This window comes from Aythya marila, assembly GCF_965140915.1.
Source record: "Aythya marila genome assembly, chromosome: 12".
Classification (NCBI taxonomy): domain Eukaryota; kingdom Metazoa; phylum Chordata; class Aves; order Anseriformes; family Anatidae; genus Aythya; species Aythya marila.
The window spans coordinates 10875617-10894076 of NC_139053.1; the positions used below are offsets into that span (position 1 = coordinate 10875617).

Here is an 18460-nt window from a genome sequence, read left to right on the forward strand (position 1 = left end):
GTGATTTATTATGCTACTTAAAAAGTGCACAACACATGTGCTTGTAAACCAGCCTGAATGGGCAGAACAGCCAGGTCCTCTCTGTGCTGCGTGCGGGGCCTTCTCACCTCCCGATAAACTTTGTTTGCATCGATCCGCTTATTATTTCTGCATCTTTAGCATAGTGGACGTATTTATTTTAACATTCAGTTCTCTCATCCCAAGTAGACAAGACGTGATATTATTGATCCTCAGGCCAGTCATCCATTAGGCATCCATTAAGATCCAGAGTGATAGACAAATGTGAATTACAATTATTATAATTCCATCAAAGGGTTGCTGAGATAAGGCCCAAGTCTACAGCTCACTGAGGATAAGGATCACCTGAACCCCTGAGATATTACTGTAGCCACACTTTATATTGTTGAAATAAAAAGGTCTAAAGCAATATCTCAGTGTGCTGAGAGATGTCCTTTGGTGAACCCTGGTGCTTTCAGGCATTAAAGCCCTTAGCCCTCCATTTCACCACTCTGCCAGAGTTTTTCCACTATCAAATAAGAATCAGCGAAAGGAAACTGGAGCCTGTGCTTTGACTTTAATGTGCTTTCTGCAGCCAACACGATCTGCTTCCCGTAGACTCTCCAGAAAGTAGCTGTCACCACCAGCCCTGAAATAGTTTCAGCCAGGCCTGCTGTTTTCTCATCCATTGCTGCCTTTTCTTTCTTATCTGGTGTTTCCTTTCCCGATTTTTAATTTGATCTCTTTCTTTCTTTCCCTGGCCAAAGCTTTCTGCTGAGTGGATTAATTTTAAACAAGATACAGTGCCATGAGAGTAGCTCTGTGGAGTGGTTTTATTGTAGACACGTTTAAAAGAATTTGTATAACTGAGATGTGTGTTTAAAATTGCACTCAAGAGCTTATGGGCAAATGAAGATCATAGTTCTAATTAATATTTTTAAACTGTACAGCACCCCAGGCAACTTAAATATGCTTTTCTCTCCTCTTTTAATCATATAAACATTTAGAGTTGTACAGCTGTTTTCCTAGGTGAGGCGTGCATAATTAACAAATAACTGAAATATCTGAGTGGGTACCTGGGCGTGCATCAGACAGGCGTTGTGTGTGAGAAGCGTCATCTTTTACACGCCTCAGGGAATACCTGGGGCAGGGCTTGGGAAACCCAGCCCTCTACACAGCCACTTGCTTCCCTCGCTGTGCTCAGTTCCGTTATTATGCAGGATCATTAGCACTCTTTCACATTGCCTTATCTTTAAGCTGACTTGGGCAGTACCTGATTGAAACCTGACTCAGATGACAATTGAAATGGCACAAAGCTTTCAGTGTGGGGTAGCACCTGTAACTTATTTTGTTGCATCTTTTTTGTGAGAATCTTGTTCGTGGTGTGGGTGCTGCTACACATCGATGCTAGCTGATAGCAAATGCCTGGGCTTTATCTCACCATCCTGTTTCCTCTTACAAATGTTTGTTGCTTTTCATGTCCTTCCTCAGACTGTGGTGCTTTTGATAGGCTCACTCTGCCACGTCTCACCAGGATGAAGAGCTGAACCCAGGCCCCAAGACAGCCGAATAACTGAGTGTGTTTCTGTGACTGCACAGTGCCTGACGCTGCTTGAATGGTAGGGAGCTCCAGCCGGTGCTTGTGACTTCACACGTCTATCATTAGTGCCATCAGAGCCTAATGTCAAGCAGACAACCCTTAAATGTGAATTTTACTTATTGCATCATTTTAGGGGGAAGCTGGGTAAAAAATAGATGTTATTGTTTTGTGTTGCTGATTATATTGATCAATTTTTAATACAATGGGAGAGTTTCTGTTGTAAATAGTATCCCCATAGACTGTATGCCTGCTGTCTCTAGTGTGGTACAGCCGCAGGATGCAAAGATGCAATTTTTTTCAAGCATAGGGAAAACTTCCTGTGTTTGTAGTGAAATACTGCAAGACCTCACCTTTGCCCTGGAGGAGTAGTACACTGTGATATATGGCAGAGCCCTTGTTTGTGCAGGTTAAGGAATGGTGCTGTCACGGAGTCCTGCGTTGTTGGTAGCTGTGGGCTGAGGTAAGGCGCTGCTCAGCAGGCTGCACACACAGCTCGTGGCAGGGCAGGGCTGGTGGGGCTTTGCTCCTGCCAAGGGAGCAGCTCTGTGGGAAGATGTGAGCTGTTGCCAGGGCTCTGGGGAGGGCGGTGAGCACCTGCCACTTGGAAAACTGTGAAGTTGAGGGAATGTCTGAGGCAGAGGTGGTTCATTTCTGTAATTGGCCTGGACAAGATTCCTTCATCTATTATTATTTTCCTACTCAGCTCATGAATCTCCCCGTTAACTTTGTGGTCCTGCTGCTCCTCGTGAACTTGTGAGACTTTCCCCGTGCCTTTGTCCGTTCTCAGGGGAGCCCCGTGGCCTTACAGCGCTACCCCGGCGTGCTGCGGAGCCTCGCTCGGCTCGCTGTACGCCCAGCTCCCCTCAGTTTCGCCCCCGGCAGGCCGGGACCAGCCCCCTCCGAGGGGGGCACTGCCGCCCCGGGGGCAGCTCGGCGAGGCAAGGCCGGGCCGCGCCGCCTCAGCGCGGCTCGGGGCCGCTCCCCCGGCAGGGGGGCCCGGCGGGGCGCTGCCTCACAGCCCCCCCGTGAGCCGGGGGGGGGGCTCGCCATGCCCCCGGGCGCCTCGGCGGCGCGGAGCGGGCTGAGGCGGGGGCCGCGGGTGGCTGACAGGAAACCCGGGGCTGCGCGGGCGGGCTCGGCCCTCGCCTTCCCTTCCGCCGCGGGCCGCGCTCCGCCTGCCGGCGGCCCCTCAGGTGTGCGCGGCGCGGCGCGGGGCAGAGCGGAGCGGGGCGGGGCGGTGCAGCTCAGCGCGGCGCTCCCCGAGCCCTCCGGCCCGGCCGCCGTTACCGCCGCCGCCTCCCGGCGGGCCCGTCACGTGGGGCGGCGGCGCTGCCGCTGCGGTCCGTCCTCCTCCACCTGCCCCGCAGCGCCGGCCGCGGCCATGGGGCTGCGGCGGGAGGCGCCCGCCCCACTGCCGGCTCCCCGGGCGGCGCGGCGGGCCGGCCCCGCCGGCGGCTCGGCGTAGAGGAGAGGAGAGGAGGGAGCGGAGCTGCCGCGGTTCCCCCCCCCCTCCCTCTCCCCGCTCCCCGCCGCGCTGAAGGGCAGGCAGGCAGGCGGCGACCCGCCATGGAGAAGGCAGCGGCCGCGGAGCTCCGGCAGGGCGCGCTGGTGCCGCTCACCGCCATCTGCCTGGGTGAGTGAGGGAGGGAGGGAGCGAGTCAGCGGCGGGGCAGGGCCGGCAGCGGGGCGCTGGGGGCAGGCGGCACCTGCGGGGTGCGGGGAGCACAGGGGGTCGCGTCAGCGTGTGTCCCCCTCCCCGTGTCCCCGTCCCCGCTCCCCGCAGGGACTCGGGTCCCTCCCGCCGTGCCCTCGGCCGCGGAGCCCCGCGCGGCGCTTCAGAAAAAAATACCCAAAAAGTTTAGGCTGCGCCGGTGCCTCCCGCAGGCTGGAACCGCAGCAAGGCGGTGTTGCCCTCGCCCCCTGCCGCGCTCCGCTCCCCTCCTGCCCTCCCGGCCGCTCGCAGCGCTCCCCGCCGAGCAGGTGGCGAGCGGCGGCGCGGGCAGACGGCTCCCGGGCTGGCAGCCCCTGCCGGCACCCGGGGGGGTCGGTCCTAGGCTGGAAGCGTTGAAGCCTGCGGCTGGAAGCAGCCGAGAGGCCGCCCGGAGGCACCAGGGCCGGGCACGAAGCGGGAGCTGCTGGAGCGCTCCGCTCCTGCCCCAGGTTCTGCTGAAGCGCAGCGGGGCCGGGGCTGCCCGCGGCTCTGCCGGCTGCTGGCTCCGACAAACTGCCACGGCTCGTGGAGAAAGATGTGCGAAACCCGCTGCTGTTTGCTAAGAAAGCGGATAAAGTTCCTTTGTGATAATCCCCAGGATAGGTGGTGGTGTCCCTTATGTAAACTATCAGAAATGGGTGTCCGTGGCTGGGCTGCTCACTCTGGTCTTGTACAAGTTCTCTTTGACATCAGTGCTTGCCTCGGAAAAAGCAGAAAGTTAAAAGCTGCTCTGGTTACTTCAAATATGTCTATTTTGACTAACGGAAGTACAACCTAAAAAGCTATCTGAACTACTAAGTTTGAACAGGGGCTGTAGCTGCTGTTACTTTTCTGCAGAGGCTTAAAGGGATGTCAGAAATGTGTGCAGCATGAGGGTAACGCCTGCTGTACTGTTTATGCAAAGTTAAAGGAAAGATAAAAGTTTCAGCCAGTTCTCTGAATGTCTTGGGTGGCTTTTCTTTCTTGTGGCTCGGTCAGACCTTTGTTAAAGCTTTTGTTATTTAACAGGAATAGCACAATTGTTCTAAAAATGAGTAAGATATGATTATTGAAGATCATGTGAATTCTAGAGTTCGAGTGAGAGAGCGCTTCTTGTACTTAGCAGTGGGTAATGTGCAGTTGAAAGTTTGCTAGATTTCTGCTTTCTATGACTTCTAGAATTTCACTGTCTGGCTCTTCTTTTCAGCTGGAATGCTTTATTCCTATTCCTTGCACAACTGACAGTAGTGGAAGTTGAGAAACATGAGAGGTGGGAAGCTTGTCAGGTATTCTTCAGCCAAACCTTAGAATATAATGCTGCCGCTTTAACTATGTTGTGTTTTACTTCCTGCTTGTCTGTCCCTTCCAGTCATCTTTACTTTTTTACTTTTTTTTTTTTTTTTTACTTTACTTTCAGTTCCTGCCTTCTTGCTTCTTCAGCCCCACTTTACTTTACTTTTTGTTCTCCTGGAGGCTTTATGTGCTGTTTGGTGTCTGCATAAATGCGCTGCCACTGACCATTGCTATGTGTGACCTCAGCTGTTCACCGCTGCTCCAGACAGGGGAACTGGGTTTGTTGCAACTGTTCTTCCGTAAGGCCATTTCATTTCTCATTCTTGAGAAATTCTGGAGGGCATAGAAAGTTACCTAACAGGGAAATGATCAAAACACCAATGTCAATGTCTCTCCTTCTGCTTGTGGGAAAAGACAGGTAGCTGACATTTTGTTCAGAGGCGCCAAGATGCAAATTTCTCTTCTGGTACAAATTAACTGCTTTCCCAGCTGAAAACTTCGCCCTGACAATTACTTAGCAATCCAAATGAACAGCACAGTTAGTTTCCTATGTGGAGCTCAAGCCAGCTGAAGTGCTTTTGTTCTTTTCTGGCTTTCCCGTAATTCTACTAAACTGTTACGAAAAAGAGCACCTAGAAAACTTTCTGGCATTCCCCTGGTCTCTCACTGGCTTTGTATTGATGGGATTTTGATTTGACAAGAGGTGAGAAAACCAGCAGGGAATGGCTGTTCTTTCTTTTGGGCCTCTGAGAGCTTCAGAAGATGCTGGTTACAGTGCTTGTGCAATTTGCATAGATGGTCTTGAGTGAGACCGAGAGCGAGGAAAGCAGATGTTGGGGAAAGTGCCTGATGTGAAAGACCTTTATTCTGAAGAACTGTTCTTGACTGCTGGCTCCTTAGTGTAAAGGAACTTGAAAATGGAAGGAAACTTGCAGTGACAGCCAGTAGATGTTTTGTATTTGCATAGGTGAAAGAGCGTTTCTGGGGGGTGTCTTTTTTTAGTTGTGTGCCGGGCCTGGTGTGCAGTGCTGTCTGTAACTCTGTCTTGCTGGTGGTAAACCAGAGCTGCTTGTTTAACGGTGCTCAGAAGAAAGTACCATGGCTCTGAGTCATCTGGTTCCGCTCTGTCAGGCCCTTGTCTTCATGCTGCTTATTTCCATTTAAAGGGCAGTGGCGGCCTTGGTCAGGCTTGTGAGGGAGTCTCTGCTTGGGAGCTCGTGTTCTGTTACCTTGGGGAGGTTCGGGCAGGAAACGTGGAAAGGCTGCAGAGTGCCACTAACAGCCCCTGGCATTCCCATGCCTCTCACACAGTCCCTTCAGTCCTGGCTGTTAACAGTTCTGCCGAGTGTATTCCTTTACCTTCTTTGGAGCAAAATATTTTAATTTTCATAAAATCAAATTAGCGACTTAACCACTGGTTAATTTATTCTCAGCCTTTATGACTAAATTACTATGGTTACAGGAGTAGCGGCGCTTTAATACCGCGTGAGGAAGCCGTGTGTTGCTGTTACTGCTGCGATCCCAGGTCTGTCACGTGCGGACTTGCAGCTTTGTCACGGAGCAGGAACCCGGGACAGGGCTGGGGATCGCTCCTGGGTGCGCTCGCTGACCTGCCGGAGCGAGCTGGCGCTGCGAAACAAAGGAAATAATTACATAGCACGTTGTCATGATCGTGTAACAAATGTTGCTGTGCATTAATTATGCAATAAAATCAGTGCTATTAAGGTCCTTTGAACATAGTGTTAATGCTTATTAGCACAAATCTGCAGCTTGAGCCTGGTTCTTCTCAAGCCACAGCATACACATGCTGTTGTTCAGCTGCTGTCCTTCCCTTGTGTGCTGCTAAAAAGCTCCTCCATCCTGCAGCTGTTTAGAAGGAGCTCCCCTTGCATATGTGGTGATGCCCCCTTGTCAGTAACGTTGTTCCTGTGTGAAGGGCGGTGCTGGGAGCAGTTGTTCTCTGCTCTGTAGGGCCTGGCCTCGGCTGAGGTGTGCAGCAGTCTGCATGCCTGGGAAGTCCCTGCCTGCATGGGGCTCTTGGAGCTCTGGCTTTGGAAAGGAAAAATTGTGGACATCCAGGTGTAAGGCATGGCACAAGTGCTGTAGGCATCTCAGCTGCTGGAATTTGCTAACAGATCAAGTCCACAAGTGAGTGAAAGCTGCATCAGGACAACTCGCAGTGGCAAGCTGAGGGTTGGTTTTAGCTTTTCCACTTCCAGCCCTTGAGCACTAGGTACTGCCTTTCTCCCGTGCTGGTTTAAGTCCTACCAGAAGGTGGTCGGAGCAAGGCTCATTGTCTTGTGATGTTTGGGCAGTGTCTAAGACAATGGGGCCTGTATTCAGGCATGCTGCTCTGGTACATAAATAGTATTAATTGCCAGTAGCTTCCCATTGACTGTTGGAAACAGGGCCAGTTTCTGTTCCTAGTTTCTCCTATTGTTCATTTTTTAATGATTTTTTTTTTCCTAAATGCTTGCTGACAGATCAGCTATAGAAGGATTTAGGACTTAACACATGCAAAATAAAGCCAAAGGGTGTGCCTGGCTGAGATGTTGTGAATTAAGTTTTGGTAACCTTTTAAACCTTTCTAATTTGCTTTAACGTTTGTCGTGTTATTAATAAGCTGTCTGTGTAGATTACGGAACGCTGCTGCGATGAGAGCAGTTAGTGAAGTGCACTGTAATCATTAGAGAAGTGCCTTGAAGAATATATGGGGAAACTCTATGGAAGTACATCTTAATATTGAAAAAAAAATTTGGCAATAGCCCCTCTTATCAGATCACTCTGATGATATATATATATTGTGAGAGGAGACATCAGAGGAAAGAGTATTTAGAGACTAATTTGTAAGTCAGATGTGCACTGTAAGCACCACCTTATCCTATTTTGATTTTGCCAGTGGACCTTTTGGAAAACTTCATTGCTGTTGATTAGACAAGTTATTCATATTAGCTTTTTCAGCTTATTTTCAAGGTGACATTTACCTAAGAGGAACAAACTTTGCTTTATTCAGAGGGGATGTATTTAAAAGTAACAAGCTCGTTAATTATTTTCCAGCATTTAAGCAGGTAAAGCAACTAGCTGTGATTATGAATGTTTTAGTGTAATTGTTCTTCTGTCTTCCCCAATTCATAAAAAACAAAACAATTCCACAGAAGACAAGAGAGAAGATTGGCAGTTGTTTCTGTTGGTAACATATTTGATGGGTACTAAACTAACATTGTGTGTTGCCTTTTTATAGCCACAGTGAAGGATAGGAGTTGATTTATGTGAATTCTCCGTGTAGATAAGCTATGTTCTTTTTGGAAGACTGCAATATATTTGTATTAGCGCTGCAGCAAACACTTAGAAATGGTTGACTACTAACTGCCACCCTGTGCCACTGGAACCTGTATAAACATTATTTTTCTGTCTTTACACAGTGAATCTCTTCTTGACTGGGAAAATAGAGAGTGCTGTTACCTCATTAGGTAAGACATACTTTTCTTATTTGTGTTTATTGTTCTTTTGAAGTTGTAACTGTTTCTTTGCCATGTTAAGAGGCCTTTAAACAAAACAGTATGACCTTTGTTTGAGAGAGTAACAGTGACATTTTAGGAAGCTCAGAACTTTGAAGTCTTGCTGGACTGGTTATTGGACTCCATCGGTGTCACCATGCTAGAAAAAACTCTTAAGCTTGAGGCAAAGGTCACAGTACGTGCTGATTTGTTTAGGGAAAAATCTGTGTTTAGGAAACATGCCTGGGAATATCAAGCTGGGGACAGTGGCCCATTCCCTGAGGAGCTAAAACCAGAATGTTAAAAATGTCTCATCTTAGAGTGGAAATTCAGCCAGAATCATGGCACTGAGTGTAATTTTCTTCTCCATAGCAGTACTGGGGCTTGCTGACATAACTGCTGCATTACAGTCAGGATCCTCTTAGTGGTAAGGGCCCTCTTGTGCCTGTCAATCCACAGTCACGTTGTTAGATGTACTTTATACCCAAAGAGGTTGTGACTTAAATTAAAACAGAATAACCAAATATGGGAAATAGGAGGAAAGGAAATGGGAAAACAAAAATAATTGTAAGGCAGTGGTTTGATTGATGTGGGAATTGGAGCATGCCAGTCAACATGGGGGTTTGAGAGAAGATTTAAATTGGGAAAGAGTAGTAATTTTGTGAGTAGGTGACTTCCTTTGGCTTAGCTTGGGGGGACCTTGATGCACCACATAGGACATCTATTGTTTCCAACACTATATTTCCATTCCTTCATTGGAAGGAGTCCAGAATGTAACCTGTGTCCCAGTCCATTCTGCCTGAGTTGTTCTTTGCTTTGCATGGAGTTTGGCATCCCTTGGCTGCATGGTATATGGGTTTATGAAGTGTAACTTGAGTAATTACACAGTGTCTGACCTAGGCTGGTGATCCTACCTCAACCTGAAATCTGTAACACTTCACTCAGTGGGCACTAATGCTTTCTAATGCTGTTCTTTTGCTAGAAACAGAGTTGTAACGTTTCCCTTTTATTCTTTTAAGTATAGGAAAACCTTAGAGTACTGTAGCCTTCATGTTTTCTTGTCCTGATACAGCTTTGAGTTACTCTGTCTCTTGGCAGTGTAACTGGAGCAGGGTGAAAAATGATCATAAAAGGTCATTGCAACAGTGTGATGTGATGATTCATGTCCAGCTTCTCTTACCTGTGCAGTGGAGGATAACGGGTTAGGATGGTACAGCTGTAAGGCAGATAACCCTGTTGGGAATCCTCTTGCAGGGGGTGTTCCTCAGGAGCCCTGATAAAAGTGGGGAGGGATATTTGCTGTCCTAAACGTGCCCTGACAAAGCAGCTATTACAGATTTGATCTCTAGAGTAAGGCATAGCAACGTTTCTCTTCAGAAAGCTAGTAATAGCAGCAGTAATGAGTTCTGCAGAGCACGGGCCGAGCCACCATCTCAGCTGCATTGTACAATGACTTCAAGCCATTAAAGCCGCTGCTGCTGCTGGAAGGGAGCAGCCCTCCCACTGCGTCCCCCTCCCCAAGCTCAAGGTGAGCCAGCTGAGCCTGTAGGACCAGCGGAGCGCCTGCTCGGGTTTTGTCAGACCAGCGAGTTGAACCCTCGGGCTTTGCCTTCGCTGGTTCTGGGCCTGGGGCCAGCAGCAGCCGGCTGTGAGACTGGATGAACGAAGGGGAGTCTTCCTTCAGGCCTTTCTGTCCACAGGTGAAAGGGGGCTGTGTTAAGCATCATGTGCAAACACTCCTTGAGGGAGGACTCAGAGAACTTGGGGAGTGTTTTCTGCCAGCCTTGAGGCAGCTACCAAGGAGGCGTTTGTTGCCAAATGTTAATTTTCCAGAGAAGGTTCCTTGTGGCAGGTGCAAACCATCCCTTATCCTGGAGCAGATGGTTGGGCTGTGTCATCTGTGACTGGGGCAGACCCTGGGCCATCACAGAAGGGTGCAGAACGGCAGGATTTATTTTCTGCTGGGGTCATCTGAAAATTTATTCCTGCTCAGCTTAGTAACCCCAGCACAAACTGTGCTGTCCTCTGGTGCAGTTCAACGTCTGTTCTGTTATAGTTGCTTTTGCAAAAAATAAGAGCGATGTTATTCATGTAATGTTATGGAAACTTTCTTGGAAGTTTTTAGTAGCAAGAATTAGTGGCATATTTAACTAGCAGGGGGAATTTACTGCTGTTTACAGTATAAGAAATCAATTTAATCATTACAGAAAGAGCCTCATTAAGATTTATGTCTGCCTGACGGAAACTCTGAACTCAAACCTCTTCTGGCATTGAAAGGTTGTGTTTGTTTATTTGTTTTTTTTTTTTTTTTTTTAAATCTATAAAAGATTCATTATTGTTTGTCTTCAGAATACATATATTTTTAAAAACCACCTCAGTAGGATTTTGGTGAGTTGGTTTGTGTGTCCAGGGATTGGTATTTTCTTGCATTACGCTTTTTCAATACTCCAGAACGTGGAAAACATGAGCTGTTTTGGGCTTTCTGTAATCTGGGTTTTCAGTTTGTTTCTAGGTTTGTGCATAAAGACACAAACATTTGTTGCAAAAAAGTTGTCACTGTTCTTGTTGTGCATTGCCACTGATAAGACCTTCCGAATCCAGGAGAGTGCCTTTCTATTTAGAGACTTCCCTTTTCCTTTAGATGTTTTGGCAGTTTGAAAAGACTTTTGTTCAGTTCCCTTAAGGTATCCCACTGTCATGCTGAAGCCCAGTGTACTAACACAATAGTTCACGCAGGTATGTGGTTCTCTGTGCTTCGTGACCAGGAACTGAGAAGGGAATTGAGGCTCCTGCATTGACACTGAAACCCCAACAGTATGAAAACGTGCCCTTGTGGTTTTTCTGTTTTCGTGCCGGCACTGAAGGCTTTGTTTAGTGCAGGTTTTTCTTTCAAAATAAACTTGTCACTTACGTAGGTGAAAGAACAGCTGCTCTAAAGCAGCGTGCGAATGCTTCACCTTGTCTACCACACAGCAGTCTGCACACAAGGAGGAAAGAGGCAGAGACAAATCGTTAGGAAGGAGATCTATTGATCTATTGCAAATGCCATAGTGATGAGCATTGATGGGAAATGAGAGGCATCGAAGGCATATGGCAAATGAAGTGAGGTTTGCGTAGACAGAATAGTAGTTCTCTGTGTGTTTCCCCTCCCCGGTTTGTCCCAGTAGGTTCAGGGGACTATGCACACATCCTTAAAGTAGTGTGAGTATGCTTTGGCAGTGTGAATTAAGGTTAGTGGTCCATTCAAATGAGGAGTTTTCATGGGAGCAAAACAGTTGTCCTTTTAATTTTGTGCAGGGTGAGTCTGAAATGCTTGTGTGTCAGAAGGGTAAAACCATGAGAAGATACTGAGCAACAACAACCACTGCTGGATGAACCGCCCAAAGTGGTGTGAGTGCAGCCCTCACCATGCTCATGGCTGTAGATTTTCACAGCTACAACGCTGCTGTTAAAATGGAAAATCTTTTTGCTTTATCTGTTCTTCTTTTCATGTCCCATGTTTGTAGCAGATGTGCAGAGTTAGTAAGAAAAAGTGTTTCTCACTGAGAAACTGTCATGTTGCATCAGATCCACCGCTTAGGAATTAGGGAACTGTACATTGCTGCAAAAGAAAAAGCTGCTCATGACATTCCTTAAGAAAATCTGGGATGTGTCAAATAACTGTTGGTCTTTGTAAATGCCTTCTAGAGCCGAGGAGCAAGTATTTAGGAAATAAAGGCTCTGCTAAACTGCAGTGATGAATGTGAGTGAAGGTGCTTGTGTGGAGTCACCAGTGTGTCGATGGCACCTCCTCAGATAGAAGCTAAAATGAGCTTTGTGTAGCTCTTGGTTTTTGTTCTCTGCTCTGATGCATACACTGTCAGCACAGGCTATTAATCCAGAGCAGTGGTTGGTACAAGGGGAACAGAAATATTTGCAAAGCTGTGCTGGAAGCCTTTGGATATAGTGCTGCGTGGTGTGTTTGTTCTCTTGGCTTTGTGCATACCGTCTCCTTCCCATTGAGAAGTTCTGGTAAGCTGGCAGTTATGAAATGCAGTCTTCCAGCTCCTTTATGTGGTTGCTAGCTCTAGGTCCTCGCATGCTGCTACGATATGTTTATGCAGTGACAAGTGTGTGGAGGAGCACATTTAAAGGCCTGAGTAGGCTGATGTGGTGTGTGTAATGAAACAGATCAAGAATGGTAGTTGAAAAATCCCGTGGATCTTAGATTTGCTTTTATAATTCTGTAATTGCATCTTGGTGTTTTGTCAGTGTCTAGTGTGGAGCCTCTCTGGTTTTAGAAATGTGCTAACAAAGATTTTCTTGTATTTTTTGTAAGTGTTTTACTGCAAAATATTTGTTTGGAAAATAGCTGTTTACTTGTGTCTATGTATTCTGTAAGTTTCTGTGGTCTTTGAAACTAGGAGGAATTATGTACATACGTTTCAGTGGAATGCCCTGCTTGGAGGGTGAAAATAATGGCTTTTCATATCTTTTGCCTCAGGTAGATTACTCACCTCATGCTTTTTATATTCCTGTGGCTCTCACTTCAAAAGTGCTTACTGTGAACAAACAGAATAGTGCCAAGCACGGCTTTACCAGGGGGGATGCTGCAGCCGGGCCCTGGCCCCATCCCCAGCTGGGCGCTCTGCAGGCAGCCCTGCACCTGCCTCCACTGCAGCCGAGCGGCTCTGCCAGCACAGCTTCACCCCATCCCTTCAGGGCAGCTGATCCTGGTCCTGGCTGTGGATCAAAAATGATGTGTTTGTGGCTGAATTTTTAGCAATGCTGTGAGTCTCTGATTTGTGGCGTGGTGTGTTCTCTGTGTTGTGTGTCCTCAAACACGATGTGTGTGTGCCTGAGGGAACTTCAGGTGTAGGCATCCTTTTCTTTGTTGGCACCTTTTACATCTGTGAGAAATGGAACTTGTCAAAAATTGGAATATTATGCTGCAATCCACAAGTCATGCTCTAGATAGTCATTTGATTTAAAAATAGTTTTAAAAATATATTTGGAGAAGGTTCAGAATAGCTATTGCATTACACAGAATTTCCCTGCTTGTAGTCTACTGAGAGTACATCTTCCCAGCAGAAGAGCTTTCCCTCTTGTCCTTGGAACATTTCACTTTCATTTTTGAATCGCTTAATTACAAATTATTAGTATTTGATGTAGCTTTAATTGGTCTGCTCTTTTCCATAGGAGGATCTGAAAGGACTTTGAAAATATAGAGCTTTATTTAGCCCTTTTTGCTACTTTCCCTGTCTGGAAAACTTCTGCTATCTGTGGGAGTTCAGAAAGAATTTAGAGTACTGAGGAATTCTCAATGAAAACATTTGACGTCAGAGTCGAGTTTACACTTTTTCTTCTTTTGCTGGGGATTTTTTTAACCATTACAAAGTCTTTGGGTCTGTCTGCTAGGAGAATGAATGATGCTGCCAGGAACAGGGTATAGGAAAAGGAGCTTCTAGGTATTTACACCGACTGTGGATCTTCTCCAGTCGGTGAGTGTCATACCCAGGCTTTTGGGAGCTGGTTAGAAGGATTTCTGTGTTACATCCTCTTGGCAGATCCATGCAGTAATATTGATTTTAGCCTTTGGTAGATTCACACAAGGTTATTGATTGATCTTGCATTGAAATACAGGTTATGCTTACCTGTGCTTCAAGTGGGTGTCTTAATTAAAAATTGGGGCAGGGAAGAAAGTAGTAAAAGGATGAAACTATTGACTCTCATTTGTCTGCAATCCCCAGAAATTGATGAAAGCTCTTGTAGTAATGGGAGTTGTTGATTAGGTGAAGCATTAATAATATTTTTTCCTCCTTATTAACAGCTGCTTGCAGTGGAGAACTTGAACAGCACACAGAGAGACGGGGAGTCATTTATAGTCCTTCCTGGCCACTAAACTATCCTCCAGGTGTAAACTGCAGCTGGTACATTCAAGGAGACCGAGGAGACATGATAACAATCAGGTATGTTTTGTGATATTCTGTATGGATAACAGATTGCTTTGCTGAAATGAAAGAGCGTGAGTTCTTATCTGATACACCAATATCAGAGTGTTTGTCAGAGCTACTGAATGCTTGAAGGATGGAATCTGTACTTGATCACACTGGAGCATGGTTGCACATTGAGCACCTCCATTTCAGAAATGCTCCACTATCTTGTTTCTGTAGGTTACTCCTGACATCCATTATTATATATGCAAATCATTCGTAGTCTTCTAATTTATTTATCTGCACAATACCTGTGTGAGATTTCATCCACCTCTGATAGATGAGGAGATGGGAAACGTGATATATTTACTCACATTAAGTAGTCACCTTTCTCTTCATTGCCTATAAATAGGAATAGGTGAAGGATATGAAATCTGGAGCAGCCTCAGCGGGGTGTGGTATTAAGAATCTTAGTTCAGTGGGTTATTTAAGATTCTTAGAGCAAAAAATGGCCTTTTCTGTAATGTCTTGAAATGCCACTGTATTTAATTGTCAGATGAAGATGATCATTACGTATTGTTACTTGTTAACCAGAAGACACATGCTTTTTTGCTTAATATTTATTTCCAACAGAATTAACTAATAGTTAACATTGGTGGCACAATTTTAGCCCTTTCTATAAAAATGCTGTTCAGAAAAGATTAGAATGTATTACAAATGGTTTGTTAAGAATTTTTAGGCTATAATATAAGCATAGTGCGAATTTGTTTAGTTTCATTGGGCTAATTGTAGTATCCTTCTCAAACCAAGAATGGCTTATTAAAAAAAAAAAAAAAACTAGGAAAGGTTTTTTGTTTGATTTTTTTTAGTACTGTTGTATTTGACACCATCTGCTCATTCTTTGCTCAGCTGCTTAAAAGGACTGCAAACCTCTTCAACTGCAGATGCTCAGCAATTAAAAACAAATCTGCCACAGATGGAATAATAGGAGGGCTCCACCATCCGTAGTTCAAAATAGGAACTACTCATCAAAAGTAAGGAAGTAGATACCTGCCAGCATTTGAGATCCATAAATAGAAACACGCTTTTAAACCCCATTAAATTGTATTGGACTTGGGGAATTTGTTTCAAAGCAGAGATTGTTGGAAGCTCTGAGGAAGCATACAAATGAGACACAGGACTTGGCTCTGGAGAATAGTACTGCATTTTATGCTATGAAAACGTCTCATAGCTCCCAGTTAGAATTAGGATTCTCTTCTGCAAGTGTGGATGTGGTAGAAGCTAAAAAATTGAAGGAAAGCAAGATGAGGAAACTGGTAATAAAGCATACACAGTTTGAATGTGTGCAGCAGCAATAAGGTTTTGAAAGATTTCTTTTTAATGGGTTTGTTTTCTGTCAGTGGATACACAGCCATATCCTGCCCTCATATGCACACGCAAACAATGGGAGCTATGTGTTTACATCCTAGGGAGTAGTTTGCCTTGTGGGTAGCAGACGTGTTGTAGTGCTACGTTTCTGACTATAAATGTACTTGGAATGACTCACTCCAGTATATGAAATGCAAAACGTTAGAGCATCTGAGGATTTCTTTAGAAGGATATAGCCCTCATAACGCCAAGGACGTAAAAGCAGGAGCTGACTTCCCTAAGCTAGCATGATACAGGCAAACTGGGAAGCAGGGTTCAAATGCAAACATTTTTTTCCTCTTGGGGAATGCTATGCTTCTTGTCACAGCAGTGTGCTGATAGGAGCATAAAAGAGTAGCTTTTCTAATTTTCCTAGGAAAATCAAACACATTTTATGTGATAAGATCTGCATTTTGACAGGTTGTTTAAAAATAATAAAAAAGCAAAAAAAAGCAAGCTACCGCCTTTTGTGTTGTGTTATACTGAATGCATTTCCCTTGATCTTGAATTCTCATTGACGGTAAGACAGCAATGTTATATAAGCAGCATATTTGGGATACAGCAGGAGTCACTAAGAGATAAAATTGCAGCTGAAAGTAGTTGTGATTTCTAAAACATTTGCAGTCAGTGGTCATTTTTTATAAACCTGTTATTCAGCAGCTTTTAATAGAACAGTACCCAGATCTAGATGTGGATGTAAGATGCTGTCATCTGCAGACATGTGTCCTTTAGAAGCTTAGTTAATATCTGCCTTTCATGTTTGTATTGATTTTCTTCATATCCTCACGTTTCCATGCTTACTGTTTTGCTTTATAGTTTACTTTTTTTGAATCCTTGTGAGAGTCTTCACAGGAACAGGAAATATGTTTTCTCTTGTTTTTATCTCTGTTAATTCTGCACATTTCCCTACTTTCTTCCAAGTGTGTGTGTTTGATGGAATCATGCTGTAGAGATCAGAGAATTAGCGTGTAGCTACTATTTTTAGCATTATATTGTGTCACTTTATATTCAGGTAAACAGTCTACTAGTTACTGTTTTGGAAACTACTCAATTTTTATCTAATTTTCTCTAGTTTTAGGTCTTATTTTCACAGGGGACTACATAAAATCATGTAAGATGAGACAAAGATACCATATGCAGTAACTACCTTTTCGGACCGTCCTTTACAGGCTTTATATGTGTATGTTTCCTCACATCTGAGAAAAGGATTGTTTTTGTTTAGCATTTGATTCTTGCAATTAGCACAGATGTGGGCACAGTATAAGTGAATTGCTTTTTATTATAGAAATTTATGGGACTGAGAGTAAAATGTGCTCCGTGTTCAGAATTCAGGGTAAGAGTAATGAGAAGTGATCTACTTAGTGACCCACTCAAGCTGTTTCTTAGTAATTGAGGGGGGAGATCACCTTTGCTGCTTTCAATTCAGTGATTTGCATCATTGGCTTTGGAAAAAATACCATCTGAGCTTCAGATTCTGAGTAAAACCAGGGCCTGTACTTGTAAAGGCTTGATGGTCTGTATTTATGCGATGAATTCAAGGGACTGCTTTGTGTTTTACTTACTGAACCCACAGTGTTTCAGAGTTTGACATTAGTGGGAAAAACTCATGACAGCCATGTATTTAATTAAGTTGCATGGGCTCAGCTTTTTGAAGAAAAACAGCCTGTGTCTCCTGCCCGAGGTTACACGATTGGTGCTTGGGAGTGGGGAGCAGAATAGAGCTTTCCTGACTTCCAGGGCCTTGTGCTTCAGTGGTTAAGCAGAAGTTTTTAATGAGCCAATTAAGTCATCAGTTGTTCACAGTCTGCACTTGCTGTGAGAGGTTGGCAAATAGAAGTAACTTTTCTTGCTTAATTGGCCAGTCTGTTTTATTTTGGGACTGTGCTCTACTGATCTACCCATAATATTTATTCTCCAATTTTTTAATGAGTTCAGAGGGCCAAATCGGACTTCTTTCTTGTTTCTACTTTCATTCAGATTTTACAGCTGCTGAGCCTTCAGCAGTTTACAGTTTTTTGTTCATATTTATGGTCATCCCATGCGTGTCTTTTTACAGTTAAGAGTACTTTTTTTCCCAGCTTTAATCTGTAGTTGCTCATGCTTAAATTACTAAGAGTTGTAGGAAATTCCTTGCATTATTTATAGAAGTACTTTCCTTTTTCTAGCTGCTATTGCTCCTTTTAGTGTAGATGGCAAAAAAAGCTTAGCTTTGTTTAGCATTAGTTTTGCAGGTGACGTGTTTTTTTTCTTTCTTACAGAGCATAAATGACTATTTATGATAAGTTGGTTTAGTGAAATTCTTTTCAGAAATGTACAAATACTTGACAGTTAATAGGAAAATATAATTGTAGGCTACTGTTGCTGCATTTGAGTATATTTGTAGGCCGGATCTGATAAGCAACCAGTCCTGTAATTCACTGTAAGTTCCTGAGTCCTGCTCAGTGTGGGAGGTAACCTTTTTTCAGTAACATACTACTGAAAGAGAAATGAGGTGATTTTACCTATTTCTGCCACTCTGTAAAAGCAGATTGTGCTATTTGTCAGTTCACATTGAGTTGTTCTGATACTCAGGGTTTGAATAATCCCAATGTTTAATGGACTATTCTTGTACTTCTGTATACAATTTTTTTTTTTTTAAAGGAATTAGGTACAGAAGAGATTTTCTCCCTTACTTCTACTCTACACCATCAATCATTCAACTGCTGGGCTGATCCTTTTGGCAGAAAAATTTGCATTACAGTTTGAGAGAGTTCAACTGAATAAGTAAATGTTCCCGTGCTCTATTTTGTGGGTAGCAGGATTAAATTATTCTTCAGGAGACTGTAACAGCAGCACTAGATCTAATTACAGATGATGAAAGAAGTGGAGTAGCAGAGGTTGAATGCATGATTCAGAACTCTTAGGTAAAATAAATCAGTGAGCTATTTAATGTCAGATTAATATGGGAGAAACTTCTGACACAAAACCTTGTTGCAAATGGGTTATAAAGTGAAAACCAATTTGCTATATTTCTACATGCACTCATTTGTATACATGTTGTTTCATATTTTGTCATAAAGGAGTG

At 44.6% G+C, this 18460-nt stretch overlaps 1 protein-coding gene across 4 annotated transcripts in view; it reads left to right on the plus strand.

Annotated features, from left to right (window-relative positions):
* Positions 1-1488: 1488 nt before the first annotated feature.
* LRP3 (LDL receptor related protein 3) overlaps positions 1489-18460 on the plus strand; it is a 28025-nt gene continuing 11053 nt past the window's right edge. The window contains exons 1-4 of one of the 4 annotated variants that reach the window (XM_082770067.1): positions 3200-3230; positions 4495-4557; positions 8003-8050; positions 13887-14025. In XM_082770067.1, coding sequence (XP_082626193.1) covers positions 4551-4557; positions 8003-8050; positions 13887-14025 — 194 coding nt within the window. In that variant the 5' untranslated portion in view covers positions 3200-3230; positions 4495-4550. Of the gene's footprint in view, positions 1617-2767; positions 3231-4494; positions 4574-8002; positions 8051-13886; positions 14026-18460 lie in introns of those variants that run through there. The other 3 variants (XM_082770070.1, XM_082770069.1, XM_082770068.1) reach the window with 3 other exon arrangements.